The sequence below is a fragment of the Camelina sativa genome, chromosome 11 (assembly GCF_030686135.1).
Source record: "Camelina sativa cultivar CO46 ecotype springtype chromosome 11, ASM3068613v1".
Lineage (NCBI taxonomy): Eukaryota > Viridiplantae > Streptophyta > Magnoliopsida > Brassicales > Brassicaceae > Camelina > Camelina sativa.
In genome coordinates this window covers 46,352,750-46,375,657 of record NC_141890.1, presented here as the reverse complement: position 1 = coordinate 46,375,657, position 22,908 = coordinate 46,352,750, and the positions used below count along the sequence as shown (strand labels likewise).

Below are 22,908 nucleotides of genomic sequence, written 5' to 3'. Positions count from 1 at the left end.
TAAAAGTGTTATTGCAGTATTACAATTCTTTATTTTCTTTTAGTCGGTACCTTTATTGTTCGTTCGTATAAATAATAATAAGACTGATATGGCGACAAAAAAAAAAGATTGATATACGTTTGCGTATTTCTGCAAGTATCCCAACGCCGCACATGCATAAAAATACACACTTCTCTCGACCACACACATATATATAAACTATAGTATATGTTTAGCAAGGAAGTAAACCAAAACAAAACAAAAATTGTTATAAAAAATAACAAAATGGTTTGCCGTTATATATTGCACTATTGCAGTGTACCTAGACACATACCCTTTTGTTGTCTAGACACATTCGTATTTAAACTATAAATTACGGGGCTGGTCGTAATAATACATAAGCCATGGTATTATCCGTATTCTACTTGCGGCTAGTTAGGCGGTTTTATCTTAAAGAGAGTTATAGATATTCAAATATGTTTTATAGTATGATCATTTAACCGTATAATCTTTTATGCAATCGTAACCGTTCCTAAACATGACGTTCAGAATCGGATGGTGATGTTGCAGAAACCCAAAGATTGACACATTTTTCTAATGGTGTTCTCAATTCTTTTTATTCACTAATATGTACGTAATGTTAACGGTACAAATGATACATACTAAATGATAGTAATGATATGTTCGAATATGGAAATAAGTAATCGATATGGTTTGTTACTTATTTTCCTTTTGAAAAAATAAATAAATGGTATCCATCAATCACACCCAATTCTCCTTTATTTTTTTTGTTAAGTCACACAACCAAATTTAATACACAACTCAACTATACCGACAACGAAGTATTTCCTTTCATTATTAGTTTTGGACCATAGTCCACAATTATTTAAAATAATTCTTACATAAATCCATTAATGATCGAATCTTTTTTCGCAAAACAAATCCACGATATATACGTATGATAAAGTAAATCTTTAACTTATATGATCACTACATAATTTTTAATATCTCCTTCAATAAATAATATTCATCAACTTGTACCAACTTTACAAACTCAAGATCGAATCGATCAATCCATAACTTACAAGTCAAGAAAGAGAACATTTCTTTGTTCTTCCGTAAGAAGAAAGTCACACTTCACATCATCAGTGGTTCACAAAACCAAAACAAAGTCGACCTCAATTTGCTAATTAATTTAATGTCGTGGATCGTACAAACCCAAACCCACGTGTCTTCCTCATGCTTCACCATGTCGGTATGGCTTTGAATCGATATATGTCGCAGTCTCGAGCACAACATGCTGCGTATTGAGACCACTCAAAGTTGTTGATTGAATTAATAAAAAAAACATCAAAAGAAGCCAAAGTCTTTGTTAATCCACATTTTAAATGTCTTGACTAAAATACCTTAATCTGTGTCCTGTTATATGTATAGGTGACGTGGATATTCCCGTCATCAGCTTGTATAACCGCCGGATACGAAAACTCCATTCCCGGAGAGTCCTCCAACGTTAAAACATCGGTCCAAGTATCACCATCGTCTAAAGAAACTCCTACTTTGAGCACACCTCTTGAGTCTGTGTTGTAAGCAAGCACTAGACTACCGTCTTTTAGCTTGACTCCATCGATACCTATCAATATGTTCATTAATAAATGTAAGAATATTTTATATTCTATGTGGCTTATGTGTCTTTTGGTTTAATAATAAAGTTTAAGTTTATATTTAATTGTAGATTTTAATATTAAAGATGACACCGTGATGAATCAGTTTCGATTAATGTATTAGAATTTGGGTGTATCGATAACCTTCTTTTCTTCTCTTAATTATATTACATAAGTAATATATATACAATACATGTATATGTTAAGTCTATTAAAGGGTGACCAGTACAATATGAACCAGCACAACTCTTTGAAAGGTGACTCTATATACATGTATATATATGTGTGGCTGTTAAATTTTTTACGGCAAGAGTTGTGTTCTCATAACTGAGAAACACTACCACACCAAATACACAACATAAAAAAAAATTAGTGATCTTTTTCATCAAAGATCACGTGAAAGCAATAAGGAGTAAGGGTAAAGAAAATCAATTGGTCAAGACTTGGATCCATCATCAAGCATAATCAAGCAATGGATCAAGGTTAGTATTTTCTTCTTCTCCAAGAAAGTGTTTATGGTTGAATTAGATCAAATCTAGATGATCTTTGGGATATATAGATTTCATAAATATAGAAATCTGAATTTATATTTAGTAACAGAGCCAACTAGATTTGTTTAATTCACAATTAGCGAAACGCACTTTATTCGTTTGATCGAGTGTTTACGTATTCATATATTCTGGGTCATTCGTGATGATTAGAACTGATAACGATACATTCATGAACCGGTGCTTATCACTGTAAATCATTGGTTGTGTGTATTGATGGTTAACGCATATTTAATGTGTAACAATATTACAATTAATAATAGTAAATATGCACGTAAATGGAATTATAGAAATGATGTTTAGTTGTGTTATCAAACACATAAATGGATTCAATTATAGAGTATCCATTGTCGGTTAGATTCTGTTTCAATAGTGAATCATTGTTTAAGGTTCATATCATTAGATAATTGATTCCATGCATACACGTATTTCCTGGATCAAGTTCATGGCATTTGTGAGTTTATTTTTAAATTCACGTTCACGTTGATGAGATGCGTGTTCATGATTCTGGGTTTTGTCTTGCTGAAAATTACTATATATGAATTCGTGTAGTGAATAATTGCTTCCGCTGCAATTTTATAAGTTTAGGGTAATTGTGTTATATATAACACAATAGAAAAATAATTTATACCCATTAAATAATTAAATATTTTAATGTTTATATGTATATAACTTGTTAATTTTCAAAGTGGCCTTGTTATATTATATATATACAAAAAAAAAATTATTAATCGATCATGATTAAAGAGATGCTAAAAAATAACATAAAAGTTTTGATTGATCAATTATTTTGTTATCTATATTCTTGAAGATCACTCAAAGGTGGATCAGTCAATATAGTTAATAATATGAAAAGAATTAATCTTTTTAATATAATCAATAATATGTATACCCAAAGGTAACATGTTTATTTGATTAATATGTGATTTGATTAATTATAAAATTATAAATTTAGCATTATTAACAGGGTTTATGTTTAAATAATGCCCAAAGGTTATTTAAATTAATGTATTAAATTTAAGTTAGACCTTAAAAGGCTGTATAAAAGTGTCAAAGCACTAATAGGTAAACATGTTTACATATTTGCAGCTTCTTCAAACTTGTATGCATCTGCTAACTCTGTCGTAAAGTTCAATGGACTAAATTACGGAGAATGGTCCGATCAGATCCAGTTTGCATTGGGTATAATGGCCTTGGACTCTGCAGTACTAACGGATGAGGCACCTCCAGCCATTACAGGAGAGAGCTCCGAAACTGAAAAGTCTCGTTATGAGAATTGGGAGCGATCTAACAGGCTGAGTTTGAACCTCATGAGAATGACGATGGCAGAAAGTGTTAAGCCATCTATGCCTCAGACAGAGAAAGCAAGGGAATTCATAGAGAAAATTAAGGAGTGTTCACAATCTGATTTGGCTGACAAGTCGATTGTAGGAAGTCTCATGAATGAGCGTACTACGAAAAAGTTTGACTGGTCTCAGCCAATTCATGATCATGTGACCCACATGTCTAACTTGGCAGCAAGGTTGTCAACCTTGGGAATGGAAGTTCATGAGAATTTCCTCGTCCAATTCATTATGAACTCTCTACCTTTTGAGTTTAGCCAGTTCCAGGTGAATTACAACACCATTAAAGATAAATGGGACTTTAAGGAGTTGAAGGCTATGTTGGTTCAAGAGAAAGGGAGAATTAAGAAAATGAAGGCTCATGTTGTCAATCTTGTGGGCTATGGAAATGCTAGCAGCAATAAAGTAAAACCAAGTAGGAAGGAAAATATGAAGGAAAAAACTTTCATGAAAGGCCCCAAAAGTCAAATCCATAAGGAAAGGAAGTGTTTCTTTTGCAAGAAAATGGGACACTTCAAGAAAGACTGTCCGAAAAGAAAGGCATGGTTCGAAAAGAAAGGTACGGTTCGAAAAGAAAGGTACGCAACATATTTATGTTTGCTCTGAATTGAACCTTGTTGAAGTGCCTAAAAATACTTGGTGGTTAGATACTGGTGCTATTACTCATGTGTCTCATATTAAACAAGGATTCAGTTCGATTCAACCCATAAGAGGACCTGAACAATTCTTGTTCATGGGAAACAGAATGAAGGCACAAATTGAAGGCATTGGGACTTATAAGTTGATCTTGGACACTGGATGTCATGTAGATCTTGAAGAGTGTCTCTATGTACCTGAGTGTGCTAGAAATCTTTTTTCCGTTAGTAGGTTGGATAATTTAGGAAGTGGAAGTGGTACTTTGTTTGATTCACTTTATCGTTTCAATCTTGATATAAAGTTTTCTGAATCTTTGTTTAATATTGAAAGTCAAGGCATTAAGCGTACTGCATCTAATGAAAGTTCAGCTTTTTTGTGGCATCAAAGACTAGGTCACATTTCCAAGGAAAGAATTATGAGGTTGGTAAAGAATGAAATTCTTCTTCACTTGGATTTTAGTGATCTAGATGTGTGTGTAGACTGCATGAAAGGAAAGCAGACTAAACACATTACAAAGAAACCAGCCACAAGAAGTACTCAAGTTCTTGAGTTAATTCACACTGATATATGTGGTCCGTTTGATGCTTCATCTTGGAGCGGTGAGAAATACTTCATCACCTTTATTGATGATTACTCACGTTATGGTTATACTTATTTGTTGCATGAAAAATCTTAGTCCGTGAGTATCCTAGAGATATTCATTTGAGGTGGAAAGGCAATTAGATAGAAGAGTGAAAGTAGTGAGGTCTGATAGAGGTGGTGAGTTTTATGGAAAATTCACAGAAAATGGACAATGTCTTGGTCCATTTGCAAAGCTACTTGAGAGTAGAGGCATTTGTGCACAGTATACAATGCCTGGTACTCCTCAGCAGAATGGTGTTTCTGAGAGGCGGAATCGTACTTTAATGGAAATGGTTAGGAGCATGATAAGTAATAGTTCTACCCCTTTCGTTGTGGACATATGCATTAAAGAATGCAACGTATGTCTTAAACCGGGTTCCTAGTAAGGCAGTTCCTAAGACTCCTTTTGAACTGTGGACAGGAAGGAAACCTAGCTTAAGACATTTACGTGTTTGGGGATGTCCAGCAGAAGTAAAGCCATATAATCCACATGAAAAGAAACTTGATTCGAGGACTGTCAGTGGCTTCTTTATTGGCTATCCAGAAAAATCAAAGGGGTATGTATTTTACTTTCCTAAGCATAGTACGAGAATAGTTGAAACGGGAAATGCTAGGTTCATTGAAAATTGTCAAACTAGTGGGAGTGGTGAACCAAGAAAGGTGGACATTCAAGAAGTTCAGGTTGAAGTTTCTTCACCTGTTGTCACACCTAAGGTTGTTGTTCCTATTGTTTCAGTACAGTCAAATGAGGCAATAGAACAACATGATGATGTACCAATCCCAATAGATGAAGAGACAATTAATGAACCTGTCGCTATTCATGAAGAAAATGGTGTACCACAAGAACCATTAAGGCGATCTGGAAGGAACCGTAGATCTGCCATTTCAAATGACTATGTGGTTTATGCTGTTGAAAGTGAATGTGACTTAAGTATTGACGAAGACCCGAACACATTCCGAAAAGCCATGGAAAGTGACAATTCTGAAAAATGGTCTATTGCCGCGAAGGAAGAAATAAAATCTATGGGTGATAATAATGTTTGGGACTTAGTAGAGTTGCCAAACAGTTTCAAAACCGTTGGTTCTAAATGGGTCTTTAAGACTAAACGCGACTCGAAAGGTAACACTGAAAGATACAAGGCTCGCCTTGTTGCCAATGGTTTCACCCAAAAAGATGGCATTGACTATAAAGAGACCTTATATGGATCAGCCTGAAGGGTTTGTGGCCACAGGAAATGAACATCTGGTGTGTAAGCTGAAAAAGTCAATATATGGGCTTAAACAAGCTTCCAGACAATGGTATTTGAAGTTTAATGATACTATTACGTCATATGGGTTTGTAGAGGTTATCGTTGACCGATGCATCTACATAATGATCAGTGGGAGCAAATTTGTAATTTTAGTCTTATATGTTGATGATATTTTGCTTGCTGCGAATGATATGGGTATGCTACATGATATAAAGAAATATCTATCTAAGAACTTTGAAATGAAGGATATGGGTGAGGCATCTTATGTGATCGGAATAGAAATAATTCGAGATAGATCACAAGGATTGCTAAGTTTGTCTCAGAAAGGATATATCAATAAGGTCTTAGAGAGATATAGAATGAGTGAATGCTCTGCTGGTAAAATTCCAATTCAGAAATGGGACAAATTCAGTAAAATGCAATGTCCAAGAAATGAATTGGAACGTAAAGAAATGGAAAGAATTCCTTATGCATCAGTGGTTGGGAGTTTGAACTATGTTCAGACATGTACTCGACCAGATATCAGTTTTGCTATTGGTATGTTGGGTCGATATCAAAGTAATCCCGGAATGGACCACTGGAAGGCTGCAAAGAAGGTTCTCAGGTACTTACAAGGCACCAAAGAGTTCATGCTTACATACAGGAGATCTGATGGCCTCGAAGTCATTGGATATTCAGATTTAGACTATGTTGGATGCGTTGGTAGTAAGAAATCAACGTTTGGATATTTGTTCTTGTTAGCTGGAGGAGCAATATCGTGGAAAAGTGGAAAGCAGTCTGTCATTGCTTCTTCCACTATGGAGGCCGAATTTGTGGCATGCTTTGAGGCCACAGTTCATTCATTGTGGCTGCGGAACTTTATATCATGGCTTCGAATTGTCGACAACATAGAGAAGCTGCTGAGAATTTACTGTGATAATTCTGCAGCTGTCTTCTTTTCAAAGAATGACAAGTACTCAAAAGGTGCTAAACACATGGAGATAAAGTACTTGTCTGTCGAAGAAGAAGTGCGGAAACGTAGAGTGTCTTTTGAGCATATAAAGACGGATATGATGGTTGCAGATCCACTAACTAAGGGATTACCACCCATTGTATTCATTGGCCATGTAGAGCGTATGAGTGTTATAGATAAGACTTTGTTGTTTTGATTATAGGATGCTTATTATGTATGAGACACTATGAATTCACTTAAAAGTTATGTTTCTGGTTTTATTAGACATGTTATCACTAAAGTATGTGTACACGTTTATGGTTATAGATAACATAAGTATTTTGAGAATTAAGGTTCTTCTCAATATAAAAGAATAATATAAAATTGGAATTGATTTGTGATACATGGAAGGGAGCATGTCGTTCAATGATGTGTGACCGCCATGATTCGATCAGTTTGATTTTATTTAAGTCATTAAAGGTTAAGAGAACTTAATATTAAAGTGCGCATTAAAGTTACTAAACCATTAAGTTGACACAAAGGACAAGTGGGAGAATGTAAGAATATTTTATATTTTATATGGCCTATGTGTCTTTCGGTTTAATAATAAAGTTTAAGTTTATATTTAACATTGTAGATTCTAATATTAAAGACGACACCGTGATGAATCGGTTTCGATTAATGTATTAGAATTTGGGTGTATTGATAACCTTCTTCCCTTCTCTTAATTATATTACATAAATAATATATATACATGTATATGTTAAGTCTATTAAAGGGTGCTATTATGAACCAGTACAATATGAACCAACACAACTCTTTGAAATGTGACTCTATATACATGTATATATATGTGTGGCTGTTGAATTTTTTACCGCAACGGTTGTGTTCTCATAACTGAGAAACACTACCATACCAAATACACAACAGAAAAAAAAAAGATTAGTGATCTTCTTCATCAAAGATCAAGTGAAAGCAATAAGGAGTAAGGGAAGAGAAAATCAATTGCTGAAGACTTGGATCCATCATCAAGCATAATCAAGCAATGGATCAAGGTTAGTACTTTCTTCTTCTCTAAGAAAGTGTTCGTGGTTAAATTAGATCAAATCTAGATGATTTTTGGGATATATAGATTTCATAAATATAGAAATCTGAATTTATAATAAAATCACGCTAATTAAAGCGAAGACTATTTATAAAATGTGTGTTTGTTTTGATTTCAAGAAACCTGAATTTGGGTTTGGGAGAACCGTTGGTACTGCGAAACTCCGGTTCTCACCGCCATCTAAAGACTCTGAGATACAGATTCTGTCAATGCCAGTGAAGGATCTAAGTAAAACCCGTAAGTTCCCAGCTGCGGTTTGGTATGGAACCGGTTGGATCACGCTAAGACTCTTGTCTTGGATGTATATTGGCCCTTGCTTTCTCCATGATCTACCAGCGTCTGAAGTGACCTGTACCAACACCTCAAAATGTAAAACCATTGTAGCATACTCTACTAATGATATAAATCAAACCATATAGTTTTAAAGAACCTCCATCCACGCTCCCCAAGAATTCCAACTTTCAACAGATGATCCACAAAGAAGAGTCCCATCTTCAAGCAAAATAGGCTGGAGAAGAAAGAAAGCTTAAGTCTCTAACCAATACAAAAAGGTTCAATCTCTATCGAGTAATCGAGTCTCTGCAGTGCAACAAGGAACCTTGTTCTTAATGGGTCCTAGAATCCCAGGAGGAAGCTGTTCTCTTTCAGTCCAGGTTCTACCTTTATCATAAGATCGTGTCATGCAACCGCTCCATCTGAGCATTTCACCAAAGCACTAAACAGATCAGAGAAATGAAACAAAACAAAAGAGTTCAGTCGGTTTAATTGAGAGTTCATCATACTTTTGAACCTCCTGGCCGATTTTGTAGAACAGTAAGAGCTCTTGAGATGGAAGTTTGAACAAGACAGGGTTCCACATTGGAACTCCTGGCTCTTCATCAACCATAACAGGTGAATCCCATTGACCATCCTGAGAAAAACCAATCATCAGTCGTCACACATCTCATTATGTTTCCAACACTCTGAATGATAGCTAGAGAAGTCTATCTATCAACTCTACCTTGAAATGCTGCAACCAGATTTTAACATCAGGTGCTCCTTCCGTGGTGCCTCCGAAATACGCAGTCAAAAAATGATCATTATCAACCTTTTTTCACAAAAAAGGTATACAAAAACAGCTAAAGTCTGGGACTCAATCCATCATCAATCACTAAAACTATAAAAAAGAAAGGAAATTTTGTAACCTCGACGATGGTAGAGGCATGACAACTCTTAAAGGGAGCTGAATCAGCAGGGAATGTGAATGTCTCTAGCAACACTTGGAAATCGGACATCTAAGAATCTCATCACGGAGAACATATCAGCATTACTCACTCACTCACTCAAAAATACAAAAGTTTGTAAAACAAGCACAGATGAGTTAAGGCCAAAAAAATCAACTTTTTTTCTTACTTACTTCCAGACAGATTAACTTGAATTTTATAATTTAACTATCAACAAAAAAGGATTTGCACTAGTGTCTTGTTTTAACTCCATTGGAAATCGATCTCAGAATCTCAGATATGGCATATCACATCACACACATGAAACAGTTGTAGCTACTAGCTAGACTAAATTAATTGGATAAAACTAACTAAACTATGGCATTGTTGATCTTACCAAATACATGATCGGTCAGCTAGAAGAAAGATTTCAAATTTCCGAAACATGAATTGCATTATTTAAATTTCCCCGAATCCGATTCCCAGAAAGAAAAAAAATAAAAATAGTCAACGCAATCCAATGTTACAAGTTTCCAAGGAGACATCTAGACTTCAAAGGTTTGCAATGCCCTAAGAATCCAACCTTTTAATAAATCAAGAAAATAAAATTAACAAACATAGAAAATGAATGAAGACAAGTTTGAGCTTACCTTCAAAAAAAGTCTCAATCTTTCAGAAAGATGTCTCGAGGGAAAAAAGACTTTTTGGTTGGTCAACGAAATACAAGTACTCCCTGTGATTAAAAAAAATGGGCCTTCCTAAAATATGAAAGGCCCAGACCAATAGAATACTCCGTGAACAGACCTAAACCATAATAAAAATAAAATGATTAGAAGTTTGCATTGGATAGGGTTTACAATGTTGTCTTGGCAGAGAGCCTGCATCAAATCGGATACCTTTTTACTGAAAGCTCACCATGGCTTTGGAATAGGATTTGTCAAACCCAAACCCTGTCATCATCAGATGGAAGTGGAAACTCACAACCTGTTGACAATACTGTCTGTTGCTGTTGCCGATTCTGAGGACCAAACTCTCGGAAGCAAATAGGACTTGTATAAGCCCAATAGATATAAATAACAACAGATCTTACTAGGAATTTGTATATGTCCTGAAAATAAGCTTAACGGTCGAAACAGAACAAATCTCTCTGTTTCTTTCTTCTTCTTCCGCTAACTAAATTTTGTGGTTTTCAGGATTTTTACTCTTCCTTTTGATCAAAAACAAGAACAAAGATTCAAGCTTTCTTATCTTTTCACACCAAAAAAACCTAGAAATCTCAATCTGATCTGTTGTGTAATTCAAAATTTCATATTTTGATCGTTGGTTTTAAAAAAAGTTTCAATCTTTTTTTTTTTTTTTCGGGGCGACCGAGAAAGAGAGAGAGAGAGAGAGAGATGGACTCACCGCCGGTGATCGGAGATTCATTGACGGCGAGGATGATTCCGAGACACTCATCTCTGGATTCATTCGGAGCAATGAAAGTCTCATTATTGGTAAATCTCGCGAGCATAAGAGTCTCAAAAGAAGAGCTTCGTCAAAGAGTTATGCTTCCTAAATATCTCCGCCTCGCTATCCTCGATTGTATCCTCCGTAAAGACGATTCCCCCTCACCCGCCGCTTCCTCCTCCTCCGTAGCACCACCGTCAGAGGATCTCACCCCTGAAGTTCCTCTCATGGTCTTCGTTAACCCTAAAAGTGGTGGTCGTCAAGGTCCTATCATTAAAGAACGTCTCCAGAATCTTATCGGCGAAGAACAGGTTTGTTTAACACATTCTTAATCATAGATGTTTTTTGTGGAATAAATTGTTTTTTTTTTTTTACTGATTGTGAAATTTTTTTTTTTGAAGGTGTTTGATTTAACGGAAGTGAAGCCTAACGAGTTTATTCGATATGGATTGGGTTGCTTAGAGGCATTTGCTTCTCGAGGAGACGAATGTGCTAAAGATATACGTGAAAAGATGAGAATTGTGGTAGGTACTCTTTTTTAATCTTTAATCCAAATTTTTGGAATAAGTTTGTTTTTATTGCCACTGGTTTGATCACTCTTTACAGGTTGCAGGTGGAGATGGAACCGTTGGTTGGGTTCTAGGTTGTCTTGGTGAACTCAATTTACAAAACCGGCAACCTGTTCCTCCGGTTTCTATAATGCCACTAGGAACCGGAAACGATCTCTCTAGAAGCTTTGGATGGGTAAGTAAAAGCTAATATAAATCTTATGAAAAGCTCTGTTGTAAATTAGGGTTTGTAATATATGTTGGTTGTTTTCAGGGAGGTTCGTTCCCATTTGCGTGGAAGTCTGCGATAAAACGAACGCTTCATAGGGCAAGTATTGCTCCCGTAAGCCGTCTAGATAGGTAAATTTTAGTACTGATCGAGAAAGCGTGATTTGAACCATCAATCTGTTTTTGATGTTGAAAATATTGATGCAGTTGGAATATTTTGATTACAATGCCTTCTGGTGAAATTGTGGATCCTCCTTATTCTTTAAAGTCTACAAAAGAATGTTACGTTGACCAGGTTCTGATTATCATTAAATACACAAAATTAAAACTCTTTTGTGATGATCAATTAATCTATGGGTTGTAAATTTAGCTAATATTTATGTTGTAGAGTTTTGAGATAGAAGGAGAGATGCCTCCATCAACGAATGGCTATGAAGGAGTCTTCTATAATTACTTTAGTATAGGTATGGATGCTCAAGTGGCTTACGGTTTTCACCATTTGCGCAATGAAAAGCCTTACCTTGCGAATGGCCCTATCGCCAATAAGGTATACCAAAATCTCTTGAGAGCTTGATAGTTTTAATAAGACAATTTTTTTTTTATCAAGAAAGAAGCTAACGTTTTGTTACTGCAGATTATATATTCGGGATATGGTTGCTCTCAGGGTTGGTTCCTCACGCACTGCATAAACGACCCGGGTTTAAGGTTTATACTAATACCAAGACAACATATGTTATAACCTCAAATTGTGATCTAAATCGATTTGTAATTTTTGGGGGTGTAGGGGTCTCAAGAACATTATGACATTGCATATAAAAAAGATGGACTCATCCGAGTGGGAGAAAGTACCAGTTCCCAAAAGGTATCAACAAGAACACAAGAAATAAGACAAACAACCTAATCAATTTTGTGTCTAAGTAAACATGTGTGTTTGTTGGTTTTTGGGACAGTATAAGAGCAGTTGTTGCATTGAATCTACATAGCTATGGAAGTGGAAGAAACCCTTGGGGAAATCTCAAACAAGATTATCTTGAAAAGGTAAAACCAGCCTGTTTATTCTCACTTAGTTCTTCTTGTTGTCTGGATCTTCTTCTCAGCGCTTGCTTGAGTTGTACGTTAACAGAGAGGCTTTGTGGAAGCATCAGCCGATGATGGGTTGCTTGAGATCTTTGGGTTAAAGCAAGGATGGCATGCTTCCTTCGTTATGGTTGAACTCATCTCTGCCAAACACATTGCACAGGTACTTCTATTCTAACTAGCAAATCTGATCTATCAGAACCATACCGGTTGTCTTAGATCATAAAAACAATCAGGGTCAGATCAGATCTACCAAACATGTTATCTATCTACTAACCGTTGTGTGGGCCGCAAAAACTAGACTTTAGGTCGTCTTCTTTAATTATAGCTTATTATGAACTAGTCTTTAGCGGACCTGTCAAGTTGCAAGACCGCATAGGTCATAGGATATAATATCCCATCACAAGTAGCGGTAGACAAAAAAAAAAGTGTTTTGACTTAAATATTCCCAAATTCCTTCTCATATATGAATGTCTTTTTAATTAAGACTGGTTTCGTTTGAAAATGGGGATGAGAATGAGATCGAGGGTTGTAGATTATTTCATTTTGTGTAGGAGAAGTTCATTAAATTCAAATATTTGTTGCCTTTGACAATACGCAAACGAATGGGTTTTTACGTACAGGCGGCTGCGATACGGCTAGAGATAAGAGGAGGAGAATGGAAAGATGCGTTTATGCAAATGGATGGAGAGCCATGGAAGCAACCTATGACCAGAGACTACTCTACCTTTGTTGACATCAAGAGAGTCCCTCACCAGTCTTTGGTCGTCAAAGGAGATTGACTATATTAACCATCTTGACCTTGTTACATTAAATTGACCTCTTCTTATTTTATTACAGTAAAACCTCTATAAATTAATAAGATTGGGACCATAAAATTTTATTAATTTATAGATTTTATTAATTTATGATTAGATTTTTAATTTTCATAATTTTAAAATTTTTATATTGTAAAATGAGATACTTTTGTTATCATTCATAATATTAAAGAATTTTCTTAATTTATAATCTTGGCTATCGTAATTGTTAAGTTTAGAGTTAAAGTAAAAATGATAAATGTTAGAAGTTTAGAGTTTAGAAGAAATTGCTACCGGTATCATTCATGGTAATGATGAAGTCAAAGAACATATTGCGGTAATTTAAGAACCAATTACATGTAAAGAAGCAATATCGCATTTAGGACTCTCCATAATTTTTGGATGCGATTTGAGAAAACGACAATGAAAAAAATTAGAAATGAGCTCCAATAAGAATGCAAAATCAAGATTATGCAAACAAGAATAGATTATATTTCACTAGATTTTCTTAGATAGATATATATATATATATATATATTAATACTACCTTGATTATTAATTTATGATATTGATGAGACCATATTTTTACATAGAATTTCTGAAAATATTATTATCTTATTAATTTATCGAAATGTGTCATTTTTTACACCGGCCCAATTCGGGACTGAAAAAATTTATTAATTTATAGTGAGTATTAATTTAAAGAATATTAATTTATAGAGGTTCTAGTGTATTTTGTCAACAATGTAATTGTGAATAACCCATTTCCACAAAAATAAATGAAAAAAAAGAGTATATACTTATCTACAATTTCAAGGCGACCAAAATGGCAAAGTTGGTTTCAGACAAGAAGTAACTAAGATTTTGGAGTGGAGGATGAGTAGACGGACAGTCATAGAAGAACATATATAATTGGGCCGATTGAGTTATAACTTTCAAAAAAGTACTAATAGTATTTTGTACGTACGAACCACTTGCAATTTCTCTCTGTCTTATAGACTTTTAGTACCAAATCCACTATATGTATGTAAGTTTTAAAACTGAATGATCTAAGCAAATTAACCAGTAATAAAATCAGTTTTCTACAACTTTTAGTAGTTTATATAAGAAACAATCAGAAAGAGCTAACTAATTTGAATCAAACTATTTATTTATTTTGTAATCTACTTTTGTCTTTTACTTTCTGCTTAATTGTCATGCAAATCTCGACTCAAAGATGAAAATAAAGCAAACTACATTTTTATGAACCATAAAACAAAATACTGACACCAAAAATAATATAGGAAAAGTGATAGGGTAAGAAAATTACATTTCAACTACCAAAAACCTACTAAAACTTTAGATTAGTTGATTGGATATAACTCTTATTGGTTTGTATAGGAGTCGATATATAATCCTATGAGTTGGTGTATTGATGCTTCACTTCATAATTCATATGGTTTACGACGTAAAATGAAAATATAAGTATGGGTTGCAAGTTAATTACCATGTACGCTACAACCCCATAGCTTATATATGTACATCGGCACAAATAGTGATTCTATAATGGATTTTCGAGAAAAAATAAAACTTTCGATCTATATAATTAGCCTATTACAAATAGTAACGAAAATTTAAATAAAAAAACTGTTAAAGTGAGCTTGGATGGGACCAAACCCAAACGAATAGAGAGTTAAGATTTTCAATCACGGAATTTGCTATAGTTAACGCTTTCGGTTTCTTCACGCTGATTAAATCTGAAACAGTTTTCGTATAAAGAAAATGATGACATATATTGATTCGTAAATTTAAAAGAGATTACTAATTAAAAAGCGAGAACTCAGACATATAAACTTAGCTTTATATCGACTTCCCTTTTTTTATTTGACTCTCTTTTTAATAATTTTTTTTTGTTTTGTCCTCTTCTCTTTTAGATTCCTTGTTCATCATTTTATATATTTTTCTGGAAGCTTTAAAATTGTGTATTGTTTGGTGATAGAAAAAAACTACATCGTTATTAGTTATTACAATGCTTGATTAAACGATTAACAGGATATGAAAATTACATTAAATTCTTATTATCTTATGTATGTTAAAAGATTGGAAATAGGGAATTTTGGAAGTAGTGCTGTTCTATGTATACATGTGGGGGTCAAAATTATGTTGTTCCAAAAAGATTGAAATCAAATTATTAAGACGTGGGACTACCCTTTCTTGTAAGAAAATAATCGTATTATTCATGTCTCCTATAATTATTGTACTTCCATTTCTCAAAAGAAGAACATACTTTTTCATTTTTATCAAAATTTACTAAAGGAAGTTTCATACCATGCACGAGATTAGATTTTGTTACTTGAAAGAAAAATATGCTAATTTTAGAACATATCTTCTCTTCTTTCCTTGCGAGCAGTACCACTTCTTTTGTTGTTTACATTTAAAATTTAGTTTATTTACCTCTAATAGTCTAATATTCTCTACGATGTAGCATTTGTCCACCAAAAACAAAAACAAAAACACCGGGAGAGAGGAAATATGAACTCTTTTTATCCGAAACATATATGTATTATATGATCGTACTTAAGATATTGTTACGAGTATTAATTTGATTAGAAACTCTCGTATATTCGAACTTTATTTTTTAAATTGTCAAAACTTCAAACGTGTCTGTCTATGAATGGTTAAACTCCATATATATTCACGCATAAACAACATTAATAGGCGAACACATACTTAACTCAGATTAGGGAATTGATACGGACCACATAATTCTTTCGGTATGTTTATTTATATATAGAAATATTCTGGTTTAGTTATTTATATAGCTAATATTGTTCCTAACTACTGGTAATTTAATATGGGATGGTATACACATCGGATCCAAATCTGTAGGTTTTTATAATTTAGATAATCCACATGTATATATAAAACTAATAATGAAAATGAGAGTTTAACTTATATCGCAATAGATTAATGGAAAGAGTGGGATTTGGTTGGAATCTTTGTCAGAACATAGTTTGCTTTGGAAGCTTTTTATGAGTTTTGTAAGAAATGTTCCCTTCTTTATTCAATAATAAAATCGTAGAACATTAGTAACATAATATTAGTGGAATTATTAAAAAGTATTATGTTTGTTGTGTCATTTAGTGATAAAATAAAATGAAAAGAATAAAAATGTGGAAATGAGGACGTAACGTATGTGATTAGAATAGACAAAAAAAAAACGTAAGTGATTGGAAATGATGGAATGATCGTTTGTTCTTGACGTGTACCTCTGAGTGGAAGCTGACGCTGAGGAATGGACCCCTTTGTTATCAATTATTTTATTCAAATATTTCTTTTTATTCATACGAACAGTACGAAATTTACCTAGACGACAAGAAGAAACACTACAAATATTCCTCATATATTCTGTCATTGCCGGGAGACCTCATGAAGATTAGCATTGCCTTAAGCTTTATTTTTTTCTTATATAAGTGTGAGATTTTAGACCAAAGCCGAAACTATATACCACATATTTTACCAAAATGCAAAAAAAGAGAGAGTAGCTTGGAGATTTTCTCAAGTTAAGACCAAAAAAGCTAGCCTAGAGAGAGTGATCGAGTTTGGAGGATCTAATGCTATATGTTGTTCACATATGGTTGAGTTTGGAGTATCAAATGTTTATTGTTGGTCATATGGTTCCGGTTATCTTAGGGAAGTCAATTCTGCGAATGACCTAAAACAATATATTAAAGTACTACCGAAATAATTATGCAAAAAAATATTTTAGTGGTTTATTCTGGACGATTTTGATTATTAAAACAAAATTGAATGTGAAACTACTGATTATGATGATATAGAAGTTTGATTATGAACAATACTTAAGCACGAATATAGTTGTTTTAAATATAAGGAAAAAAAAATCGAACGTATTATATAGAACACATATATGTAACTCTGTTGTCTTTAAACAAGTAGCCTTAAGAGTTTGAACTCTATATTTTTAACAAGTGAAACAAACTTATGAAAATCATAAAGTGTGAGTTGTGTGTTGTTCTCATTGATTTGTTGTAATCGTTTTCTCAATGTGTTTGACTAATCGAGAAAAAGAAATTGATAGGAACTTGACCAAATAAACTTTGATCCATATTAGACTGTGCGAAGCATGGGACCCTTCACCCTTGCAGTTTATCTCATATAGTCATTTATATATTTTCAATTGAATATTTCTTTTATTTGCACAAAAAACAATAGATTTATATATCTTTAGCATTCATGAGATAATTGAGGCCTCAACAGGGATATGGTTTGGTATGTTGTTTTCAGCTTTTTTCATTGGGGTTTTCCACTTTTCCTTTTTTTTTTAATATGTATACATTTTTGTATTCTTCTAATCTGTACATCAAAATAATTTTAAAACGCAAAATTTGGTATGTTCTTGTTAGAGTGATGATTTCGCTGCATAGTACATTTATATATATATCATAAAATCGTTAGTCACTTGTTGAAAAGCATTTCATGGTGGTGGGTGGGCTACCTTCTGCTTCTTTTTCTTGTTTCTTTACTAACAATATTATATTTCCAATTCTCGAAAGATTTATGTGTTCACGTGATTTATGATAATACGTACACACATCGCTAGGTTTCACTGGTAGATAGATATAAAATCAATATATTGGAGCTGCAATAATGTCGGTTATTGATATATTATATACTGGAACTCGAAATAAGAACATTAGAAGAAAACATGTATTTTGAGTTGTTTTAGGTAACGTTCACTTTACTTGTTTGGCGTTAACGGTTATTACGTTTCCGGCTATCCCTTCACGTTTGCATCGCTCACCTAAAATCTAGCGGCTTTAACGGAACCGTTTTTGGTCAGTCTCTTGTCCTTATCTTATTCCCCTTAAATTGCCTCTTTATTAAACCTTCTCTCTTCTTCAGAGTGTTTCTTTATCTATCATCATCAATCATTAGGTTTTACTTCTCAACTCAAATCAGAGAAAGAAATAGTAAATAAGTAGATGTGTTAATCTTTAAGCTGCTTAAGTTGTCGCTAATGAAGACTCTATAAACCACTAAGAAGATATTTTCATAAAGTCATACCATATTTAATTCGAGTGGATTCGACACTGTGAATGGTTAGTTAAATTATCTAAAACAGTGTTTAAATGTTACAATAAATGATGATTAGTAATATTATAATGCCTTCGTTTATCCTCAAAGTATGATTGAATCGAAGATATTTTTTTGAAATTATCCACTGATTAAGCTTAAAAGTAGCATGGAATACTGATTAAGAAACAGACCACATTAAAATGTGTTTGGGTCCCAACCATTCACCAGTACCTAACCAGCGCAAACTCATCATTACACGTCTCGCTATAGCCTATATGTATTCGATGTAAAATATAATCTCATCTATGCATGTAAAATTCTCAAAACACTACATAACACACATATGAAAATTATCTTCAGTTTTTGAAATAGATCTAACCTAAAAGGCTAAAACTAAAACAAAACAAAACTTGTGATCTTAAGGTTTATGTTAAAAGTGTATTTGATATTTATAGGAAAAAAAAACTGGTAAATGTTTAATTTTATTTTTACAACATATGTATTGGTTAGTCCTTTTGGATAACACCACCTCAATTACTTTAGCAAACGGCAAAAATAAGACAGAACATAAGTTATGCACTCACGTCACGACTCCATATAATCATTGATGATAATTGATAAACGAAAACTGAATTCATATTGCCTTTTTCTATAAACTTACTCTACAAAACAAAAGTATACAAAATAATAATAATAAAAATTCCATGAATTTACTTAAACAAATCTCATACGCAAAATATATAAAAAATGAAATTTATACGTCACACACAATCCACAACGTTAATTCGCTTATTCTCTTCTATAAAACCCTTCCTCACTCATCTTCCTCCTCACACCAAAATTTATATTTTCTCTATTCACAAACAAAGCCATCTTTATTTTTTCTCTCTCTCTCTCTGTCTCTTTGTTAGCAAAAAAAATGGAAGGAAGACAATACTACCCTCCGAGAGAAAACGTCGACGGAAACAGAACCACCATGGGAGGGCCTCACTCACCGTGGCATTCACCGGTTCCTTATCTCTTTGGTGGTTTAGCTGCCATGCTTGGTCTCATAGCTTTTGCTCTTCTAATCCTCGCTTGCTCTTACTGGCGTCTCTCCGGTTACCTTGACGGCGAGGAAGACCAGAGAGATCTCGAGGCTGGAGATGCGAAACCTGAAAAGATGGCCGTGAAGCCTGTAGTAGCTTTACCGGAGAAGTTCTTGGTGATTATGGCTGGTGATGTTAAACCTACTTATTTGGCTACGCCGGCGGAAAAAACTTGTACCTGTGATGATAAAAATGACGACGATGTAGATGATGACGTGAAGGGTAGTGATAAGGTGGTGCGGCAGAGTAATGAAACTAACGGTACGGCGACACATTGAGGAAAAAAAAACAGAGGGAAGTGATGAGACTAAAACAGAGGATCGATCGTCTATTGTGAAACAGTGTCTTGAAGAACTGTTTGAAGCATCTGACCCGGTTGCGTCGGGTACTCGGGTCGGGTCAGAACTCTACATGATGAGATTAGACCTAATAATCTTACGGTGGAAAGAAATTTTAAAGAAATTGGGATTGGATTGTTAGGAAGTGATTTGTCTATTTTTTAATCTCAGCCTTTGCTTAGGTTTTTGTTTTTAGTTGTAAGTTTATAAATCACCAGTTTTGTTCCAATTCTAGGTCATGATGAGAAGGAAAAAAAATGTAAATTTCTGAGACTGTGAATGGGGAGATTTGTGATTATATTTCTTGATTATGTTTCAGTTTCACCAAAAAGAAAGTGATGATGTGAATGAATGAATTGTACTGTTATGGTAAGGTTGAGTACATGTGTTTTCATGGGATAAATGTGACAAGTGGTCCGAACCAAAGAAGAAAAAAACAAAGTTTTGAGATGAAAGAGTCTTCAGGTGAGCACCAAAGGCAACGTGTGAAGGCACGTGCAGAAGAATGTCTGATTTAAAATTCTCGTATAGGTGTCTTGCTTAAGTCTTAACTCTAAGTTGATGCGGCGAGGTGAAGCAGTTGATTAGCTTCAATCTAATGACCCTATTGTCTTAATTCAATCCATTTATAGTATAAGTTTCGAAAATTACTTCTAACCGCACTAGGTTTGCTTCTTTTTTTTGGTTTTTCCGTTTTCATCTTATCTTCTATCCCTAGCTAGGTTGCTAATTTCTATACCTTCACAGCTATGCATTCTTTATATATACAATCATCTGCATTTTCAAATCACTTGATTAAAATGGATTACCAACTATAATTCTGAATGATCTATGAATAGCCGTCAAATTCTTGCCAAGATAGAGTTTTTTTTTTTGACAACGTCAAAATAGAGGGTATATAATTTTTTGTTGCATGAAGATACGTAGTTTAACTATCAACTAAAAACAATACAGAGTTTTATTTTATCACTTCTATAATTTAATAAAGCTGTCGGCGAGTATTCGGCTCAAAACGAGGATACGAAACATGTTTGAGCTAGGTGTTAGATGTTACCTAAAATGTTTTTGAACCATCAAAACCAATTGGGTTATTGGGTTGGAAAAAAATGCTGGCTAGTATATTTGGTTTTATTTGAGCCCATTGTAGACTTTGTAGTTATATTCACTTTGTTCTCTCACACATAATTTTGGGCCAACATTTTGATCGAACAGTTGATTAAACTAGAATGAAATATGTTTTTTTCTTCTTTACAATAATTTATAATAGAGAACCGTGAGCCAAACAAAAACAAAACTCAGACTATTCTTCAAAACTTGTGGTAGAATCAGGAACTCCTATTTTTAATGCATTTATAGTGGCTAATCATGGCTACAAATATAGTGGGTGAACTTGAACCTTGGTCTTTCAATTTTCAGTATTGCAACTATCGAACAACCATGAGCTGATACTTATAATATTTGTTTCAAGGGAGTGTTCATTTCGTCCTTGTAATTTCTAAAAAACTATATGATGATGATAAGAAAATATAAAATGTTTATACAGGGGGATTTTTGTAATGTAAAAATATATGGTTTAAAAATAAAAATAAATGTCTTTAAATCGTTTTAAAAATCAATTTTCATTGCTGGCTTAATTAAGATATCCCCAAGTTTGAGATATCAATTGCACGTGTGTGATGTGTACGGAGGTTAGTGTTGTGTAGTATAAGACAAACAAAGCCAAGTATTGGGTGCCTAATTGCACATGTAATTATATGATTCAACGTCGTTTGTTGATAGCACCTTTTTTGGTCCAAATGTATTATTCCATCTGTCCCACAGAGATTGCTGTTTTGGGATATTTTTTTGTTCCACAAAGATTGATGTTTTGTAAACTTCAAAAAGTAATCATTAAAAATATTTAAAATTTTGAATTGTTATTGGTTTAAAATTAAATAATATTTCTTTATTCAAAGAAAAAAATATATTTAAATTCAGTAATTATTGTTTTCTTAAAATGTGTTTTAGATTCTAAATATCAATTTTTTAGAGACAGAAGGAGTATTAACCTCTAATTACTTTTGTTATTCTATAGTATAACATATTTTAAAAATATTGTGTCCTTAATATCTTCTCAAAGTCTTATTCATTGTAAAAAGTTAAATATATATGTTCCCTCTTTTGGATAGCCATTCATGGTTCACACTCCCTTCTACCAACCCTTTGAAAACAATTTTTCATTTCATATTATTTTTCTGCTACTTATGTTTGAAATGATTGATCCTAAACTAACATCTTAATCATTTTATATATGATTGATAAATAAGATAAGTAGATAAAAAAAAAAAAAAATGTAGAGGCCAAAGAGAACAATGGCTTTGAGAGGAAGACAAAATCAAGGACATGAGATGAGACCACAACAACAAGAACACATCCTTTTGTCCCTGTGGCCTTTGCTTAGACCAGAAATCACCCAACCACACATTTACTTCAAATCTCATCATTGTCTCCAATAATTATTATATATAATGCTTTTAATGCATGTGTTTGTTTAGCTTTTGATTAGCATTTGATCTCCAACAACAGTTTCGGCGTGCGTATGTCTTATTGATACTCAACGAACCACCTAGGTTTAGTTATTGCTAATAATGAGCATTTGTTGATTGTTCTAACTATTAAGAATTGTATCAAAATTAGTTAAGCGTTCTTATGTTTTCATACATCTTTCAATATCTTGACTTATTAGCAAAAAACTAACAACTGATCATTATCAAAACATACACAATTCATGAGCTTAAAATTTGAACTCAGAACTAAAGACAAGCATAGCATAAATACTTAACTCCAAATTGATCTTTAAATCTTAATTTTAACTTGCGATTCTTGACTAATATTAAAAACAATATAAAGATAACTCGATTATAATGCCATTGAGCGTATTGTGGTTTATGCTTCTTCGTCAAGACTCATACACACAGCTAATGATTATCTCATGCAATGATCATCCCTTTTCCACACTCTTTATTAGTCTGGAAACGTCTCTCTTCTTCTTACT

The 22,908-nt window shown here is 33.5% G+C and overlaps 3 protein-coding genes across 4 annotated transcripts; 2 read left to right on the top strand and 1 right to left on the bottom strand.

Moving 5' to 3' along the window:
- Positions 1-974: 974 nt before the first annotated feature.
- On the bottom strand, positions 975-10,063 carry LOC104726329 (uncharacterized). 2 transcript variants are annotated; one of them, XM_087471048.1, is made up of 9 exons: positions 9,927-10,063; positions 9,259-9,348; positions 9,075-9,161; positions 8,857-8,984; positions 8,673-8,769; positions 8,505-8,582; positions 8,198-8,423; positions 1,386-1,609; positions 975-1,279 (listed from the first exon to the last, which is right to left on the bottom strand). In XM_087471048.1, the coding sequence occupies exons 2-9, from the start codon at positions 9,346-9,348 to the stop codon at positions 1,217-1,219; spliced, it is 993 nt and encodes a 330-aa protein (XP_087327174.1). In that variant the 5' UTR covers positions 9,927-10,063; the 3' UTR covers positions 975-1,216. The 2 variants fall into 2 exon arrangements, with proteins under 2 accessions (XP_087327174.1, XP_010443470.2); XM_010445168.3 differs by lacking the exon at positions 9,927-10,063 and adding an exon at positions 9,674-9,840.
- Positions 10,064-10,378: 315 nt separating this feature from the next.
- Positions 10,379-13,479, top strand: LOC104726331 (diacylglycerol kinase 4). The gene is made up of 11 exons (XM_010445172.3): positions 10,379-11,033; positions 11,124-11,246; positions 11,329-11,466; positions 11,545-11,630; positions 11,706-11,793; positions 11,887-12,045; positions 12,133-12,203; positions 12,283-12,360; positions 12,449-12,536; positions 12,622-12,738; positions 13,199-13,479. Exons 1-11 carry the CDS (start codon positions 10,671-10,673, stop codon positions 13,355-13,357), a joined length of 1,470 nt encoding a protein of 489 aa, XP_010443474.1. The 5' UTR covers positions 10,379-10,670; the 3' UTR covers positions 13,358-13,479.
- Positions 13,480-19,077: 5,598 nt separating this feature from the next.
- On the top strand, positions 19,078-20,247 carry LOC104726328 (protein GLUTAMINE DUMPER 3). Its single transcript, XM_010445167.2, has one exon. It carries the CDS (start codon positions 19,368-19,370, stop codon positions 19,812-19,814), a length of 447 nt encoding a protein of 148 aa, XP_010443469.1. The 5' UTR covers positions 19,078-19,367; the 3' UTR covers positions 19,815-20,247.
- The last annotated feature ends 2,661 nt before the right edge of the window (positions 20,248-22,908 follow it).

Coding starts and splice junctions, on each gene's coding strand:
- LOC104726329 (XM_010445168.3), bottom strand. Junction 8,424..8,504: donor CTTGGGGAGCGTGGATGGAG/GTTCTTTAAAAC, acceptor GTGTTGGTACAG/GTCACTTCAGACGCTGGTAG. Junction 1,280..1,385: donor ATAACAGGACACAGATTAAG/GTATTTTAGTCA, acceptor CTCAATACGCAG/CATGTTGTGCTCGAGACTGC.
- LOC104726331 (XM_010445172.3), top strand. CDS start 10,671: ATGGACTCACCGCCGGTGATCGGAGATTCATTGACGGCGAGGATGATT. Junction 11,034..11,123: donor ATCTTATCGGCGAAGAACAG/GTTTGTTTAACA, acceptor TTTTTTTTGAAG/GTGTTTGATTTAACGGAAGT. Junction 11,631..11,705: donor CCCGTAAGCCGTCTAGATAG/GTAAATTTTAGT, acceptor ATATTGATGCAG/TTGGAATATTTTGATTACAA.
- LOC104726328 (XM_010445167.2), top strand. CDS start 19,368: ATGGAAGGAAGACAATACTACCCTCCGAGAGAAAACGTCGACGGAAAC.